Genomic DNA, 17,580 nt, shown 5'->3' with positions numbered 1-17,580 from the left:
TAATTAAAAGGAAAAAAGAAAGAAAACCTCGTCTGTGTTGTGTCTCTTACAGTTGTTTGCAACTATTTTTTTTTAAACAATAACTATAAAAAAAAACTGAAACAAACTAGGAGAGACACAAAACTTTTAGAAAAACTCTAATATTCCTTTGTTCTTGGTCTACATCACAAATTCAAAATACAATATAATTTTTCTCTTCTCTCCTTCCAGAGAGGTTTTTTGGATGATTTCCGTTTTTGTCAAACATTAAATTGCCAGTGAAATTTAATTTTTGAAACCTAAAATTGGAAAATGCTGAAAATAATTGTTGCTGATTTAATTTCGTGAAACTCATATAAAACCAAGCAAATTACATTGAAGAAAAAATCCCAACAGCGCATTTGGGGTGATGTGAGAAAAAGAGAAAAATAAGGAAAGATTGGTAATTTGATTAGATTTTAATGCAATAATCCATTAAGATTTCAAATGAAACACAAAAATATAGCACGTCGTAAAGAAAAATACTTAATAATAAAGCAAATCCCAGAGATTTCACTAAAAAAGTTGCCGAACCCCCCCCCCCCAGAAGAATTTTTCACGAGATGGAACCCATAAAAACATAAAGTTCACATTAAAAAATCACCTAATTTCAGATTTTTTTTTCGTATTATGGTATTGAATTAAACATTAACTTTTTAGGAATCTCTTTTAGAGCTGTGAAAGATAATATTTTCATCTCTGTTTCTCACTTATTTAAACTATGGAAATATTTTTGCCATTTAGCACCCAGTACCCGGCAGCTTTTGCCATGTATTTGAATAACTTGGAAAGTTCACGATGACAATTAATAAACAAGCAATAAAATGAAGATGGAAGGCGTAGGAGATTCGAGATACTTGGAAGTTGAACAGAGTGTTAAGATTCCGCCATAAATCAAACCATTCCGCTTTGTCAACAACGTATAAGGAAGTTATTCTACGCACTACCTGTATTTTCTATAATGTTACAAAATGCTTCTGTAGAAATGTTATGAATTCTTTGTCAACTTGCTTATTTAGAATTTCTAGAAATATGTCTGAAATTTCGTATGCTTGTCACACCTTTCCTACTATAAATCATCGTAGAAATTAAAATGAAATTGTACACAAATCAAAATCGCATAATTCATTAACTACTTTGAAAACTTTTCAATCTTAAAAAAAATATGAATGCTTGTTAAAAACTAAAATTGAAAGGTAAATTGAAAAATCAAGCTTCATGAGTAATTACTAACTAATTTTATACATTGATAAATAAAAGAATTAATTGATTGAGAATTAATGAAATGGGCAATTAAACCACATTAAAAATTTATGTAATTATTTATTGAAGAACAAAATAAATGTCAAAATTATTATTTTAAGTAGTTTGTAATAAGATAAGGTAATTAATTACGTCAATGCTTGTTATTAATTATCTCTATATATTAAAAGAAGGTGCTTCATCTGGCAATGCGGGTAATGCTCTAAGCGCTCTATGTACCTACTAATCGTAAATCATTATTTAAATATTTCTTTTAGTCATTTTTTCTTTTAAATTGAAAATATTTATACACCTGAATTTGTTTTTGCTTTTCATCTAACTACATGTCTTTATCTATTATTTTCATATATTTCTTTTTAATCGACAGATTTCGCATTCAATATGACTCATTATTTCTTAATGTTTGCAGCATTTAGTGGCATATTAATCTTGGGATGGCAAACACGTATAAGACTGCTTATCATGCCTCTCACATAATTTTCAATTTAGTAGAGGTGAGTACCTAAGTGTATGTAGTTAAAATGAAGGTAAGTAATATCTTCCTCATAGTTTACATAAAGTTATGTGTTTGAGTCAGTTTTAGAGGAAATAAAATATTCTTTATGAAATAGGTACACGCAACATAGTAAGATTTTTGGTAAGTTATATTTTTTTTGCAAATATAGTAAAGCTCACAGAAAATTCATATAAGACCATCAAATATTTTTCTTCACCGAAATGAAGAATTCCTTAGCGTATGTTGTTTTTTAATATTCTCATGTGTGTGCATTTAGATATTTGCATGAGGTTCTTTATTTGAATTCATTTGATTTTAAAAGGTGGAAATTAACGTCAGCAAATATTGAGAAACCGGTCGTTTCACGCTATTTTTATTATCTTTTTACATTCTTGTCTCTTTCTTTCGTGGCACCTTACCGCAAAAACATCTTCTAAGAAAGACATCTCTGGGGGATTTCCCATAAAATGATCTTGTGACTAAAATCCCCCATATTTGATATATGAAAAAAAAGAAACACCCAAAATTGTGTATAACCTGCTTTGTAAGATTCTACTTGTTTAGAACGATTCTGTGAGTGTATATGATCAGTAAAATAAAAATAAAAGCAAAGGAGAGCGCGAAGTCATTCGCAGTTGAGTTCTTACTTGTGGATACCTAATAAATCAGTTTAATAGCTCTGACAATGGATTTCTTAGGCATTTCATTGTAATTAACTTTTGTTAAAGTCTTTCAATGACAATGAAATATGAAGATATAAATTCTAAAATGTCTTTCTTAAAAAACATTCCATAATCGCTTTTAGTTGTCTAAAAGCTTTCCATAATGTAATGAAGATATGTATATAGAATAATCGAGAAGTAGCACTCTTATTAAAGAAATCTTAGGTAGTTCTACTTTGACCTAATAATTAGCACACTACAAAATAATTATAATGCCAAGGAAAAACTTTTCTTTTGCAACACCATAATGCTTAATTGTCATTGACATTGAAAATTGCAACACTCACATTAAAATCACGATATTTATTTTTTCATCGTTCAACACCAACAAACAAGTCGTTTCAGTGTCTGAGCATAACAGAGAGAAAATTCAATGCCAAAGCTCGTCTTTTTTTCTACTTCTGAGCTTTTTTTTACACACACACACACACACACGGAAAAAAATGTATTGAATATACATCAGTCGAGGATGGGTCTTCAATATAAATTTTATTATAAATTATTTATATTCTCCCACTTTATAGTATATAGCGATCATCATTATATAGCTGGTTTGTCAGACAGCAATATAAAACGAAAAGTATTCAACAAGGTATTATGTAGGTACCTCAATTCATCAATTTAATTTCTAGCTCGGTCGCGGAATGTTTTTCGTTCATCTCAATCAAACACCTTTTTTGTAAGCTCTTTTATTTTTCAATTCCCCGTTTCGTTTGTTGAATTCAAAGAAATTAATATATGGAAAAAATCAATTTGCACAACAAAAGACATCTTTTTAGCTAAAATCCCTGTGATTGGTACCTATATCAAAAATAACGGCGCGTATGATGACAAAAAATTGTTAAACATAATATCTATGATTCGTAGATTTAAAAAAATAAAAAGTATTTTTTTATTAGTTCGAATAGACAACGAAGCGACATTATTTTTATGTCAGGAATGTATTTAAATGTTACACAGTACCTTTTGTTTAAATCAATAAAGTGAAACGAGAGGATGATATCACTCGATCTTCTTTCTCATTGAATGATTTTTTTTCTATACATATTACCATCCCAGCTAAAGGTTAACAAATGATGTTTTAAATCTGGGAAGTCACGATTTTGCATACACACTGAGGAGTTAGATACTGCCTCATAGAGAAGTTATAAAATAAATGGACTTTGTACGTAAAATGTAATTTTAAAGGACGCACGTCAAATGGATGAGGAAGTTCCCCTTTAGTTTGTATCATCATTCCTATATTGCTAACATGACTTTTGAGTGCAAAACTTGCCTCCTAATGGCTTTTTGCAATTAAATAACTTAAGTATATAAGTATATGTTATGCTAAATAATTAAATTAAATTAAATTTCAAAACAGAAAACATTTACCCATCCCATGCAGTGGTCTCTTTTTGTGAGAAGGAAATAAGCAGAATTGAGATAAATTTTACTCAAAAAAACTTTTCTGAATTGTAAATTAAGATTTGATGGAGAAAAGTTTCAACGCACAACTTTACCCTGAGTAGTTCTCTACTCCTCGTATAGTTCTTTATATGTCTCCTATACTATACCCAATAGAGTAAATTATTTGGTTTGAAGAAAACTTGGCCTAATATTGTTTTTTATAGACCCACCCAATCTACACAAGTTTGAATGGTAAACCCACAAAAGAAACCCATAATATATTAAAACTTTTTGTGCTGTACAGAACGTGTATACATATATACATACGTAAATAAATGCTTGCTTCTGCAATATCACTAAAATCAATAAACCACACTATAACTAAATTTAAAAAAAAATAGAGAAATTAATTATTATTATTGTTATTAATTAAAAGACAAGAAAGACTAGAGAGAATTTAACAATTTTGAAACTATTAGCAAAATTGAATTTTCAACGTTCGCTAAGATGTCTAAAAATCAACAAATCATGTCTTGAGTAATGAATTTTAACATGGAGAAACTGAATGATTCTCAAAATTTGTAGAAAATTTTGCGCATTTTCCCACTTCAAAACTATAAAGAATTGAAATATTTTCAGCATTTTTATCCCACTTTGCGGAGTAGTAAAGAAGGAAAAGGAAAACTTTGTACCTTCCTACGAAAGAAATTTACATCATGATCACATCTCTTATCCTTTTCAATCTTATAAAATAAAATGTAATGTACCTTTTATTGTTGTGTACACACACATGTTAACACCTTTATGGAATAAAATATGTTATAAGCACAGTGAAATGGTAAGGTATAATAAAATAAATTCTCGAGAATTCTCATCATCGTCTGTACCCACCTACCCCTTATAATTGTTAGAAGCAGTTCTCCTAACTTTTATACTCACATAGCCATTCTCCCAAAAAGGCACTCTCGGTGTAGCATTTTGTAAATGCTTAGTCGCTACTACTTCTACAACTACTTCATTTCAATTATCATCATTAAGCCCCAGCAGTACAAACAATGGGCTGAAGGAGATAGAATATGTGATTTTGCACATATATAAATTGACGCCGGTAAGGTGAACAAGAAGCGAATAAAATTCAAGTTGACGTAGATAAATAAGGAATAATATAAAATCTTTATTGCCAATTTCTTTGAATCAAATATACAATTCTTTTTATTTAGAATATCTTTATCTATGCTGTACACTTGTTTATTATAAAACTATTCTACGACCTCCAAATAGAAAGACTATAATGCAAAATCTTCTATAAATATTCATTGTTATCAACACCATTTTAAAAGCAATTTTATCACTTAGGTGGAAGTTGTTTTAAAAACCAAGCAAATGAACGCGGAAAAGTTTACTTTCAGTGGATTATTAAAACTGTACGTAATACTTTTAATTGGTTTAAAAATACGTGAGGATACACGATGGGTTTATGAATGAAGTAATGAATTGAATTTAATTTTAGATTTGTTAATTACATTCTGTTGTTTTGTGAACTTGAAAGTAAGAAGTAAGTGGTTCATTCAAAACATTCCATTGCTCATGAATCTATTGAAGGAATTCTCTGAAATTTTGAAGACATGTAAAGTCAGAGTTTTTTATCTGTTAAATTTTCATTAGAAGTTCAGTGGCCATCTCTTCGCAAATGAAATGCAGTGTTTCAAACAATTTCCGAGTTTTTCTACCTGACGCTAGAATAGAATGAATTTTATAATTAAGCGTTTTTATATTCAGGTTGCTTTTAAGAGAAGCGCAGACTTCTTAAGAAAAACTTACAAAGTGACTTCAGCAGATTATAAAACAAGAAAACTTATTCAATAAAAGTTTATAATATTGTCAAAAGACTACAGATTAAGCTGATGGATCTCTATAATGTCTATACTGAAATTATGTACTTAAAAGCATCCGCGTCTTCCTCTCCCTGTATTGAAAATCAATTGATTCATCTGAGCACTTGAACACGAGATGTCAATTACAGCAGATTTAAAGTGGGTTTGAGGAAAGTGCCTCAATTTCTCTTCTGCTACTTCAAATTTTGCCATTGGCAACTCTGGTTGCATTTTATTTTGCAATCAGTTTGAGTTGTTTTATTTTACTAACAACATTCATCTCACCCTTTTCAATTTTTTTCCCAACTAATCGTATTACATAGAGAAAAAAATGTCCACAACATAGTCGATATATCTAGGTATTTATGTATCATATATAGTGATAGTTAAAAAATATCATAATGCCGATGCTAAAGCTTCTGCGTGATGGAAGCTTATAAACGAATTAGTGATTATTTAAATTGGATAAAGAAAAAAAAATTAATTGCCCCGGGAGATATAGGGAAAACGTGAGGTACGTTGCGCCGTGATAATTGAATCTATTGGCGAATATTTAAAGGTCATTTGAGTGAATTGGAAATGCTCTTTTCAGTTTAGCTCCCATCCTCACATATAAATTTTTCTCTCCAGAAATCTTCTTTAACACCTAAATCCATGTACAAGAGACTCTTCTTGCACAACTAAACGGCGTTCCCCAAGCACTCCAAATAAAATTACCAAACGCCCCTTTTTAGCAAAAATTAAAGCACAACAGAACTCAATCTATGGGAGAATAGTGTTACAAAAGACTCATATGAGGTGAAAAAAAATGAAGTAAGAAAAATATTAGCCGCCAGATTGTTGGTTGTTCTTGCAATTGTTGCACATTGTCAACAATTTAGTATTATTTCTGAGAGTGAATTTAGTGATACATACACTGTGATACACAGCACATAAAAGGCAAGACTGACACAGACAGGGAAGGACTGACGTATGGAATTTCCCTATTTTTTTGCCACCACGACTCCACATATTTTATGCCGCAAACACTAATATTGTAGAATGTACAAGAGAAAAACACAGTGTTTAGCAATTGCATTTTTTATACCTCGGTCCTACCTTTTTTTGTAGTTCCCTTACTACTTCTCTTTCACTAATATGTATGTATATATGAGAATGCAACAACAAACTAAATGGCAATTGTTTGCACATTTCAGCATTATTTATGTGGGTTATCTTTTTATAAAAAAAAATTCTTTTTTCTCCAACATTTTTTTTGTACCTACTTTATTTCATTTTGCACGTCAATTTAATTATTATTCACTGTTCGCTGAATGGTCTTTCTCTTTTTTTCCCTACTCTTCTCACTCATTTAAACACCAAAACACGCATAAGCTCATGAAAATTAAATATTATCTTTTTTTCGGACACCAAGAGTCTTTTCAGTTTATTTTTTTTAATACCTACTCCTTTAAAGATATTTAAAACTTCTGTGGTAGATTAAGACGTTAAACCAGTGAAATTACAGGTTAGATAAAAATTAAATTCATATGCGACAGCAGACATTGTAACTAAAAACAACTAAAAAGTTGCAGACAACTTTTCTCGCAATCTTGAAAGTATAATATATACCTACCAATGTATATTACATGTTAAAACGCATATTTTTACAAATCTTTGATATGTTGTGTATAAAAGGTTCCCCACAGAAAGATCAGAACGAGCTAATACACAAATATGTATCGTTTGCTTTTTTTATTATAAAATCGGAATATAGGTATAGTTCTATTTCCTGAATATTTACCATTTTAATTCATATACTTTGATGATATTTCAAATAGAATAAACAAATTGATAAATTAATAAAATTTATTTGCGTGCCACATGCCTTATGTCCTTTTATGCTTCAATAAAATTATTACTGTATTCTGTTAAATTAGATAGCTAATTTATAGACTTATGGGTGTGAGAATATATTTTATTAATTACATTTCATTTACAATACGCATCTCCAAATTATCCATTATTAATAATTATTCCCAATTCTCACCTGGGTATGTTATATACTAGATAAGAGAGACGAAAGAGAGTTATGACCTAGAATATGCCTGTATGAATTGTGTAAGAAATAAGTCACATATGTCCGAAAAAAAATGTAACAAAGAAGTTTGAATATTTTTGCTGACCGCTGTTGAAAATTTATTCGTACAGTGAGAAAAGAAGAAGGAGGAAAAGACTCGGCGCTTATAGCTTTGATTTTCTAGGTCAAATATTGACCTACTGATCGGCTCTTGGAAGTCTCTTTTTTAAACCGCGAATATCTTTTTTTTTTAATGAAAAATACATATAGGTACACGTAAATTTATTATTCATGCTCTTTCTCGCTCTCAATCTCACTGAATCACAATGAATAAAGTGGGATAAAATGAGGAAATGAATAAGAAGAAATTGTCACCTCAGAGTGAAAGTTATTGAAGTAAATGAAAAGTCAAGAGAGATAAAAAAATATCTTTTTTGTTAAACATCTTTTTATGTTGCTTACAAAAAAAAAAACGTGAATTAGCTGACTTTATTTGGAAGAAGGTATCATCATAAGATTCAAAATTCTTATACCTTCTCTTGGGGAACGTGTCAATATGTCACAATTTTCGCATGAAAACGTGACAAAAGCACTTTCTTCAATAGACATGACAAAGAATTTAAACAAGAAATGTTTTTGTATATTGAAATGAAATGAGGTACAGAGTGCATAATCAGCTATACATACATTATGTACATATTGCAATGAAGGATAACATGAAGTGTATATAGGCAAATTGGAAATTTACAATCAAATAAATAAATTGCAAAGAATTTTAGTTCTTCACAAATTAAAATTAATGTATGAAAAATGAAGTATACAGTAAAGAGAAAAATATTTGAACTTTATATTTTTATTTAAATAGAAAAAAAACCTTTTTCTTCATATCCTTCTATAGATCTTTGAGCTTCATTCTTCCTCAAATGCAAAAAAAATGTTTTTTATGACTTTGAAATGCAATTTCAAAAAACCAACTCAAATAAGCATTGGCGAAGTTTTCTCGTATATGAATGAGATTTAAAGTCTAATGGAATTTTCTTCCTCATTTTCTTTTCCATTTTATAGATTATTCAACAAATGGGTAGATTTTCCTTCCTCAAACGTGCAGTTCAGATAGAGTAAAATGATAAAAATCCACACAAAATCCCCTTTTCGATTAAATGGAAAATTAATGCATAAAAAGCTCCTTTGAAGTTAAATGATTTTTTCTTCTTTTATAAATCTGAATGTAAAGAAATTAACTTGTATAACCGCAAAATGTCACAAAATGGGTGACGGAGAAAAATTAAAAAAAAAAATTACCTTGAATAGAGGACTCTTTTGAAGGTAATTAACATTGAAACATCTTCTTTAATCTTCTGTAATATAATATATAATTTTTTCCACTACAAAATCCAACTCAATTGGAACAAGTGAGTGAAACTCCAAATGGTTATTCGAAGAAAAACAATTCACTGTTTTATACCATATTAACGATAAGAAAAAGCAAAAAACGCGTTTTTTAATTAATTAAGAAAATTCCCCATTTTCTCACACCAATATATTACAGTGTCTCAATTAAATGGAAGATGATAAAAGATTAAATGTTGTGATTCCTTGACAGAAAGAGGATTATAATAGATATAATAGAAAAAGAGATGAAGACAATCAAATGACTTATTATTAATTGAATCTCTTTCCCTCATCTATCGTGCTCCTTTTACTCCTTCTCGTATAATTTCTGTATGGATTCAATGATAGGAAAAGCGGAAGAAATTTTCAATGGATGGGGATGGTTCACAAGATGGTTCAATGGCGTGTAGAAGAAAGTAGAAAAGGATAAAGGAGAGAAGATGAGAAAACTTTTGCGCTCTGTCACCAAGAAAAATCTTTAGCGATCTTTCATTTTCCATTTAAATCCCACAATTACTTTGGAAGCAACTTTCACTTTGGTGCTTTATTCAAAATGCCACCCTCCTTATTTCAAGTTCGCGGTCCCTCAATCAGCCTTATCGCAACATCCCTTATATTATTTTACGCGTATCGAAATACATATTAGAAAACGAAATACAAGATTTTATTGTTTAATTTTATTAGAAAAACAATACGTAATCTCTGTAATATATGTGTGTATATTATTTTACTATGTACAGTACAATCAAAACAGAATGTCTGAATTATTATCTTTATTATCTTTATATACAGTATGGTGTAATTATAGCTGTTTTAGTGTATTTTAACACTGATAACCAATTTCAGTGACTATATACATAAATGTTTAAGGATTTCCCGAATCCAATACTTTCTTCTCAATGTATGAAAGAACACAGTTGGATGGGGGAAGTGAAATTTCTAACATAAAATTCATTGCTTCACACAATTCAACCCAACTTCGGGGAACGTCACCCACGTACACCGCAATGGAATTGTCAGCGCCACTGTAATTATTTCCCCCGCGGGAAATCTCTCACCCCCCCCCCCCCACGCTTCCCACACACCCCCAATATGTAAACCTCAGTAAAACCCAAAGCAACGAAGAATCAGAAAAGACGCCACAGCACAGAATACCGGAAGATTCTACTTGAGTGCATTTAAATGAAGAGATTATTTCCTCATTTTTTCCCGCCTTTTTCTCTCTTTCTCATATAGAACTCTTTCACCTTATTTCTCACTGCTTTCATTCACAACAAAGTACACAAGAGATATCCTTTTCTATTTAATTTCACGATGACATTGGCACAATCCTTTTCTATATTCACACAATTTTCCCAATCATCCCACTTCACAATATTGACTTCATTTAAAATTGACTTTCTTCTATTACCATTTCATTTTTTTTCTCTTACCCTTATTCTTTTCTCCCTATCCTTCCCATAGATAGCGCAAAAAAATCTTTTTTTTTGTAAGAATAAAGTTTTCTCATTCTATTAGTGCTTTCAGCACTATTATGGCCGCACTTTTAAACTTTTATAATTTGTCCTACATAAATTATGCAATATTAATTAGATTTTTTCGACAAACACAATTTTTCGTATCACTTGGGACAAGAAATGATATGACTCATATGTATTTCTGGGAATTTTTCAAATCCAGAATATTTCCATCTTAATAAGAAGCAAATAAGCAACATTGTTGGTAATATTTGTGATGATCCAAAAATAAACATTCGTTTCTGTTTAAATGATCATCTTGGGTGCTTAAGGTGTTTAATGATAAAACAATATTCTTAGACTCACCTGTTTGTCCTGGTGCAGTTTCTGTGGATACATATTGTCCTTGAATACTGCCAAAAAACAGCAGTAGAACTACAGCTGTCCAATTGACAAAAGCCGCCGTGTGAAGCAATTTTCTCCATTTCCATCGCGATATTCGCTTCAATGACGTCTCCTCCATTCCGTCAATCAGCTCTGGGGACAAACCGTCGAGGGCGTGTGTATTAAGAGTGCGTGGCAAATCAGGAACAAATTGAGTAATCCAAATGGTTAATCGCCGGTAACATCACTTATCCACTCAATTCACTTAATTCCTTTCTCTTCTCACACAACTCCTTCACTAAGATTATTTTAGAGATGAATTCTTTTAACACTTCTAGTGCCAAGTAATGAAAATAAAATGCTATATACGTTCACTTATGTAGTTATATGATTTCTTTATATCTCTTTAGTTAGAACAACCGCACACACTATTCACTGGGATCTTCTTGTGTATTCACACTCAATTTGATCTGTGATGGGAAAAAAGATGAAGTGAAAAAATATGTGAGAAAACAATTAATCATCTTTTGCATAAATATATAAATAGTTAAGGAGTTAGATAACATTGAAGATTGAATGTGGAAAAAAATCAACTATAGGTATGTATCGATTTATGGAAAGATGGTGGATTTTCTCACGAAAAGGGGATGCAAGTTGATCTTTTTTGTGTGCTTTTTTTTGTAAAGATCTCTGTGATGAAAATTCCAGGGAAAATTGCACTCAATTGTAACATGTTTCGAGACCTATTTCAATTCATTAGTGCTGCGCGTGTGAGTAGTGAAGTATTTCAACACTACTATGAACGCTAACCGCAGAATGATCTTCACATTTTGTATGTTGGTACATTACATACAAATGTCTGCTTGCAAGAGAGACTGGAAAAAGATGGCACACAGAGACAGATGATCTCTAAGTAATCCCCACACATTCTCGACTTGTTACCTCTTCTCCGGCTTCCCAGAGATCCCCTGTGATCTAGGTGTGATTACTTAGGTGCCCATTAAGTCAGGCAATTCCGTACCACCACACGCGATCATCTGCGTCTCCTCATATAAAATGATAATTCTCGCATACATTTTAAAGTGATCTTCACTGGAAATTTCGTGGTATGTGTATGTGTGCACAATCGAGGAGCGTCTCTCCTCCAATACCTGTTGGCGGGTGCTGCCACCAGGTGCCCACCTGAGCAACTTGGAAAAAACCCAATTACCTTTGATCACATACAGCTTTTATAGCAACTAACTTGTGTCTCTCTTGGGATATTAGAGACGTGCACACATTTATTATTTTATTCATTTGCATTCCCAGCAAATAACACCGCAACTGGATTCGCAAAGTGCACCGAAAAATTTTAAAACTTTTTTAGACGACACACAATACGTATCAAATTAACCCACAATTGGAACTTTTTCTTTGCAATTTTCAAACACAAATCCCCTCGAGAGAGATTTCACAATGCAATCCACTTGCATGATTGAAATTCATTTAGTGTGTGGTTTAGTGGTTCACAAAATACCTCAATCAATGGGAAAATGTATCACAGCAGCGAATGTAATTGATAAATTAAAGGGATTTGTTGCACAAAGTGGATCGATTTGAAAACATTCCTGGGCACACGTATTTAGCTTGCAATTTAAGGTTCTGTCACATTTTTATTTAAAAAGACCTATTAATTTATTTTGATTACCGTGTAAAAGAAGGAATAGAAGGAGAATTTTGATTTGATATGCAATAATCATTCCACCAAAATTTCTTATGCTGCGTTATGTACATTGCCCAAAAGACAAATTATTTGAAAATATTAAATAAACATCTGCCTATATAATAGAATATTTGCACCATTCGCATTGAAACTAATCCTTTCTGCCATACCGTATAAATTCATTAAAATAAATTAAGGATTTGCAATACTTATACTATTGAATTATTATGTGACACCTCTTCACCCCTTTTCGCGACAAATCCTTCCAGTCTACTTTAATAATGAGATATTGCAGCATAAAATTCCATAATGCAGCAATTAATAAGAGAGATAAAAAAAAACAATATGTATAATGAAATATTGGTTCAATAAATAGGTGAATTTATTTACATTTCACTGCTCAGAAAGAACGTTATTCACTATACATACAATAAGTCCCCCGCATGTAACCAAAATTGGGTTTTAAATTATTGTAGGGGATCATTAAAGGTTCAAAATAAGCGTGGTCATTTCCCGGAAAAGCGCTGGGAAACCTACGAATTTTCCGATTTTCTGTTTAACCTATGTTGATTTATTTCTCAATTTATAGCAATTGTAGAATATTGCGATTGGTGTCAAATTAAAGCTATATTAATGCTTAATATTATATATTAAAACCATTTTCCAAAATGCACTAGAAGGTGAAAATTCGGAAAGATTTTCCGAACACGCATTTTTCTTTCACCTCCCATTTCCACAATATTGCATGGGACCACCTGGAATATCCCTTATTTTGTAGTTTTTTTAATCCCCTTTCATTTGGTATAGCACTTGGTGGGGAAATCCACTGGGAAAACACGCTACAGAATGATTTTCCAAAATTAAGCACATTTTCGCATTGGAGAAAAAGAGATGGACAATTTTTTTCTAGGGGAACATTCTAGAAACATCAAAGAGGAGAAATCGTTTATCTCTTTTCTTCCAACGCGAAAACGTGCTTAACTTTGGAAAATCATTCTGTAGCGTGTTTTCCCAGTGGATTTCCCCACCAAGTGCTATACCAAATGAAAGGGGATTAAAAAAACTACAAAATAAGGGATGATCCAGGTGGTCCCATGCAATATTGTGGAAATGGGAGACGAAAGAAAAATGCGTGTTCGGAAAATCTTTCCGAATTTTCACCTTCTAGTGCATTTTGGAAAATGGTTTTAATATATAATATTAAGCATTGATATAGCTTTAATTTGACACCAATCGCAATATCCTACGATTGCTATAAATTGAGAAATAAATCAACATAGGTTAAACAGAAAATCGGAAAATTCGTAGGTTTCCCAGCGCTTTTCCGGGAAATGACCACGCTTATTTTGAACCTTTAATGATCCCCTACAATAATTTAAAACCCAATTTTGGTTGTATGCGGGGGACTTACTGTATGTATAGTGAATAACGTTCTTTCATTTTGGACCGCAGCAGTGGATGTAAAAAAAATCCATGAGATGGATAAAATATCAGCAGAAATCGTAGAAAATTTCTCCAATTAAACTCTCGTGTGATTTGTGTATTTGTGTTTATAAAATCCCAACACACAGTTTGCACAAGAAGCACACAAGAAAATGATGGTAAGGTTGGAGACGTAGAAGAGTGTGGATATAATAAAAAAAGAAGATAAAAGAAGCAACAAGTCCACGTCAACTTCTTTTCCACAGGTCCCTTCTTCTTCTTCTCCCCCTAAAAACGAGTAATATTATGCCTATATTTCTTACGAATTTGCACCACTTTTTAAGATGATTTTTTTTTTCAAGAGGGGAGGGAACACCTAATCAATGCTTTTCACCTTTCTCCCCCACAGCACCCACTCAAGCAGGTGATCACGAGGATTCTCTGTGATCTGCGGAGCAAAAAATTGCTTCTCTCTCTTAAACTACACTTCACCACCTCTTTTCCATCCACTTTTCACACACTCTTGTGCAAAGAAGATAGATGCGAAAAATCCACAATTTTTAGTTTTACACCATTGGGTGTATTTCTCAAGAGGAATGCCTGAGAAAATGCGTCTAATTGCAAATTTGGTCAATATATTATAATCCTTTTCCGCCTCTGATGGAAGATTTAAACACTGGCAAAGAGAAAATTTTTCCACACCTGAATTGCACACACTCTTCACCAGGTATTAATCTCCTTCACATAAAATCTCACTTCTGGAGTCTACCTTAGTGTTGTCCGCCTCCGCACAAAGTCTATCTCATTCGTGAAATTAAATGATGGTAAGAATATGAAAAAAATGTCCAACTAAAAGGAAAAAATAAAAGAGATTTTTCCCTTCTCTACGTCTTCAACTTCTTTCCGTTTCTTCTTCTTTTTCTCTTTGCTCACGAAGTGGGGGGGGGGTACACTTAATGCTGCCTATATCGACGATTCAGCAACCGCTCCCATCGAATTCCAAAGAGCAACTGCTGACTAGTGTGCGGATTTGAACACCGTTTTCCCCCTTATACTTTTCTTCTCACTCAAACTGGGAATATTTGCTTATATTGTATCTCTGTCCATCGGACAATTTTCTCTCTCTCTGCTTCTCTCCATTACGAAGCATTCCATACAATTTGTACGTGTATAGGGAAAGTTGGGGCTAAATTGAGCCACTATATGGAGATTTTGGTAATAATTCAAATTAATATAAAGATTTTCAAAATAATAAAAAAAGATTTTAACAACTTTTTATGTTTCTTTACCTTTTTCCTTTATCAGTTCATCTTGCACCACCTTGCCCCCATCTTCTCTATTTTGAAAGCAACGATACTTCCTTTCCACTTCACACACTCATTCACCATTTTATCCAAATCATCGTAGTATTTTATGTTACTTCTCTTTCCCACTCTTTCGAAAATTCCTTTTTATCTCATTTCTCTCCCACATTGCAAATCAAGGAGTCTCTCTCACTCTGTTTCTCTCTCTACGGAGAGATAATCTCACACCTTCATTGATATCCTTTTCACGTGGACGTGATTAATTTCTTTCATTCATCACACGCTCTCCATCAAAACAAAGCACCACTTAAATGTAGGAATGTTTCACTATATAGAAAAAACTGATCCTTTTGGTAAATATTCTCACTCGTTTGTAATCTCTAAAACTGTTACATACTTACAGAGTTCAGAAGGTGTCCTGTCCATCTATCCCTCAATTTCTTTAGAATTATTTACAGTCGAAGGCGAAAAGTTTACTTTTGTTTTTAACTCATAAGAACAAAACGGTATGATTCATGATAGATCACAAAAAATCATTTTAATTTTGAACAGGTAAATAAATAAAAAAAAAACTTTTTATTTCATGATATTTTGGTTAATAATAAAAATTTCCTCATCTACTTAATTTTGAATGGGGCACGAATACTGGAAAAAAAATGTTACGCATTCAATTTATAATAAAAATAATAATTTAGCTTCTTAATCATTGAATGTGGAGTGAGTGAGAGGAAAGAGAGAAGAAAATCAACATATTGCTTTATTGCCACACATCGGTGGATATCCTGAGTTGAACCGAGTTCAAGTTCATAGATTTTTGATTGGACTTTCGAGTGCACTTTCTGCATGACTCTCTGAAACTCACTATTGCATGAAAAAGGCAATACGCCGAAGAACAAGCAAAAGGTTGAAAATGAAAATTTTGGCCATTACCGCCTAAAGCAAAAATGAGTAAAAAATGTACTGGTAAGCTGACCAAGCTTACGGGAGCTGTGTTTCTTTCAGTGTACCAATTTTGTGAGAGCAAACTAGAACGCGAATTAATTTAAATACGCGCAAAGTCGGGAAAAGTTGAAAAGTCATACCCTAAGAAATGTTTGGAAGGCCATATCTCGAGAACGGATCCATAGATTTTCATAAATTTTTTTTTGTTTGAAAGGTCTTGAAGTCAGCTATAACATATCGAAAAATGAAAAAAATTTATGTCGCCATTTTCGAAAAATTCGAGTTCGAAATTTTCGAAAACTTTGTTTTCGATTTTAGCGCCTCTTGCGGTCATTTCTCGAAGTTGCAATGTTCTAGACATTTGTAGGGTTTCACGAAACCTTTCATTTGCGCTTGAGTTGATCAAGATCGGATTTGTAGAACCCGAGATGTGACATGCCAACTTTGGAAGGCTATATCTCGAGAACGGATCCATAGATTTTCTTCATTTTTGGCATGAAGCTAGATAATATGGTCAGCTACAACATATCAAAAAATGAAAAAAAATTATGTCGCCGTTTTCGAGATATTCATCGAAAACTATTCGAAAATTTTGTTTTCGATTTTTGGCCCCCTAGCGGTTACTTTTGAAACTTCGGATGTTCTAGAGAGTTGTAGGGTTTGTTGAGATCTTTAATTTGACCCCAGGTTGATCAAAATCGATCAAGCCGTTTTCGAGTTATGGTCGATTTTCGATGAAAAATTGTGGCGGCCATATTGGCTAAACGGCTTGACCGATTTTCGTAAATGAGGTATCGTTGGAAAGGTATTGATGGCCCCTACAACATATCAAAATTTCAGCTCTCTAGCTATAATAGCGGCTGAGATATAGCGAAAACAAAATTTTGAGGTTATACAAAATGGCGGACGGGGGGGTGGGGGGGTGGATTTGACCTCATAATCGGATGTCTTCCGGTCGATATTTAAACTTTGCCGTTTACCGCAAGTCTCTATCTATCACCGTTCTCTTGCAATTTAGCGATTGATTCCGGCCGGACGGCCGGCCGGACGGCCGGCCGGAAAAATTTTTTTTTGGCGCATACGTTTTTTGGAATGTGGGGACCCTAATTCGTGCTCATACCAAGTTTGAGACCGATCTGACGACTTTCGATTTTGC

General features: G+C 32.4%; 1 protein-coding gene across 4 annotated transcripts in view; it reads right to left on the bottom strand.

Annotated features, from left to right (window-relative positions):
• The window catches only part of LOC129790039 (low-density lipoprotein receptor-related protein 2), a 46,814-nt gene extending 31,622 nt beyond the window's left edge, over nucleotides 1–15,192 (bottom strand). The window contains exons 1-2 of one of the 4 annotated variants that reach the window (XM_055827213.1): nucleotides 14,502–15,192; nucleotides 11,037–11,524 (exon numbers count right to left, since the gene is read on the bottom strand). In XM_055827213.1, coding sequence (XP_055683188.1) covers nucleotides 11,037–11,193 — 157 coding nt within the window. In that variant the 5' untranslated portion in view covers nucleotides 11,194–11,524; nucleotides 14,502–15,192. The remainder of the gene's footprint in view (nucleotides 1–11,036; nucleotides 11,525–14,501) is intronic. The other 3 variants (XM_055827214.1, XM_055827215.1, XM_055827216.1) reach the window with 3 other exon arrangements.
• Between the last annotated feature and the right edge of the window lie 2,388 nt (nucleotides 15,193–17,580).

This window comes from Lutzomyia longipalpis, chromosome 2, assembly GCF_024334085.1.
Source record: "Lutzomyia longipalpis isolate SR_M1_2022 chromosome 2, ASM2433408v1".
Lineage (NCBI taxonomy): Eukaryota > Metazoa > Arthropoda > Insecta > Diptera > Psychodidae > Lutzomyia > Lutzomyia longipalpis.
This window is presented reverse-complemented; position numbering and strand designations above follow the sequence as displayed.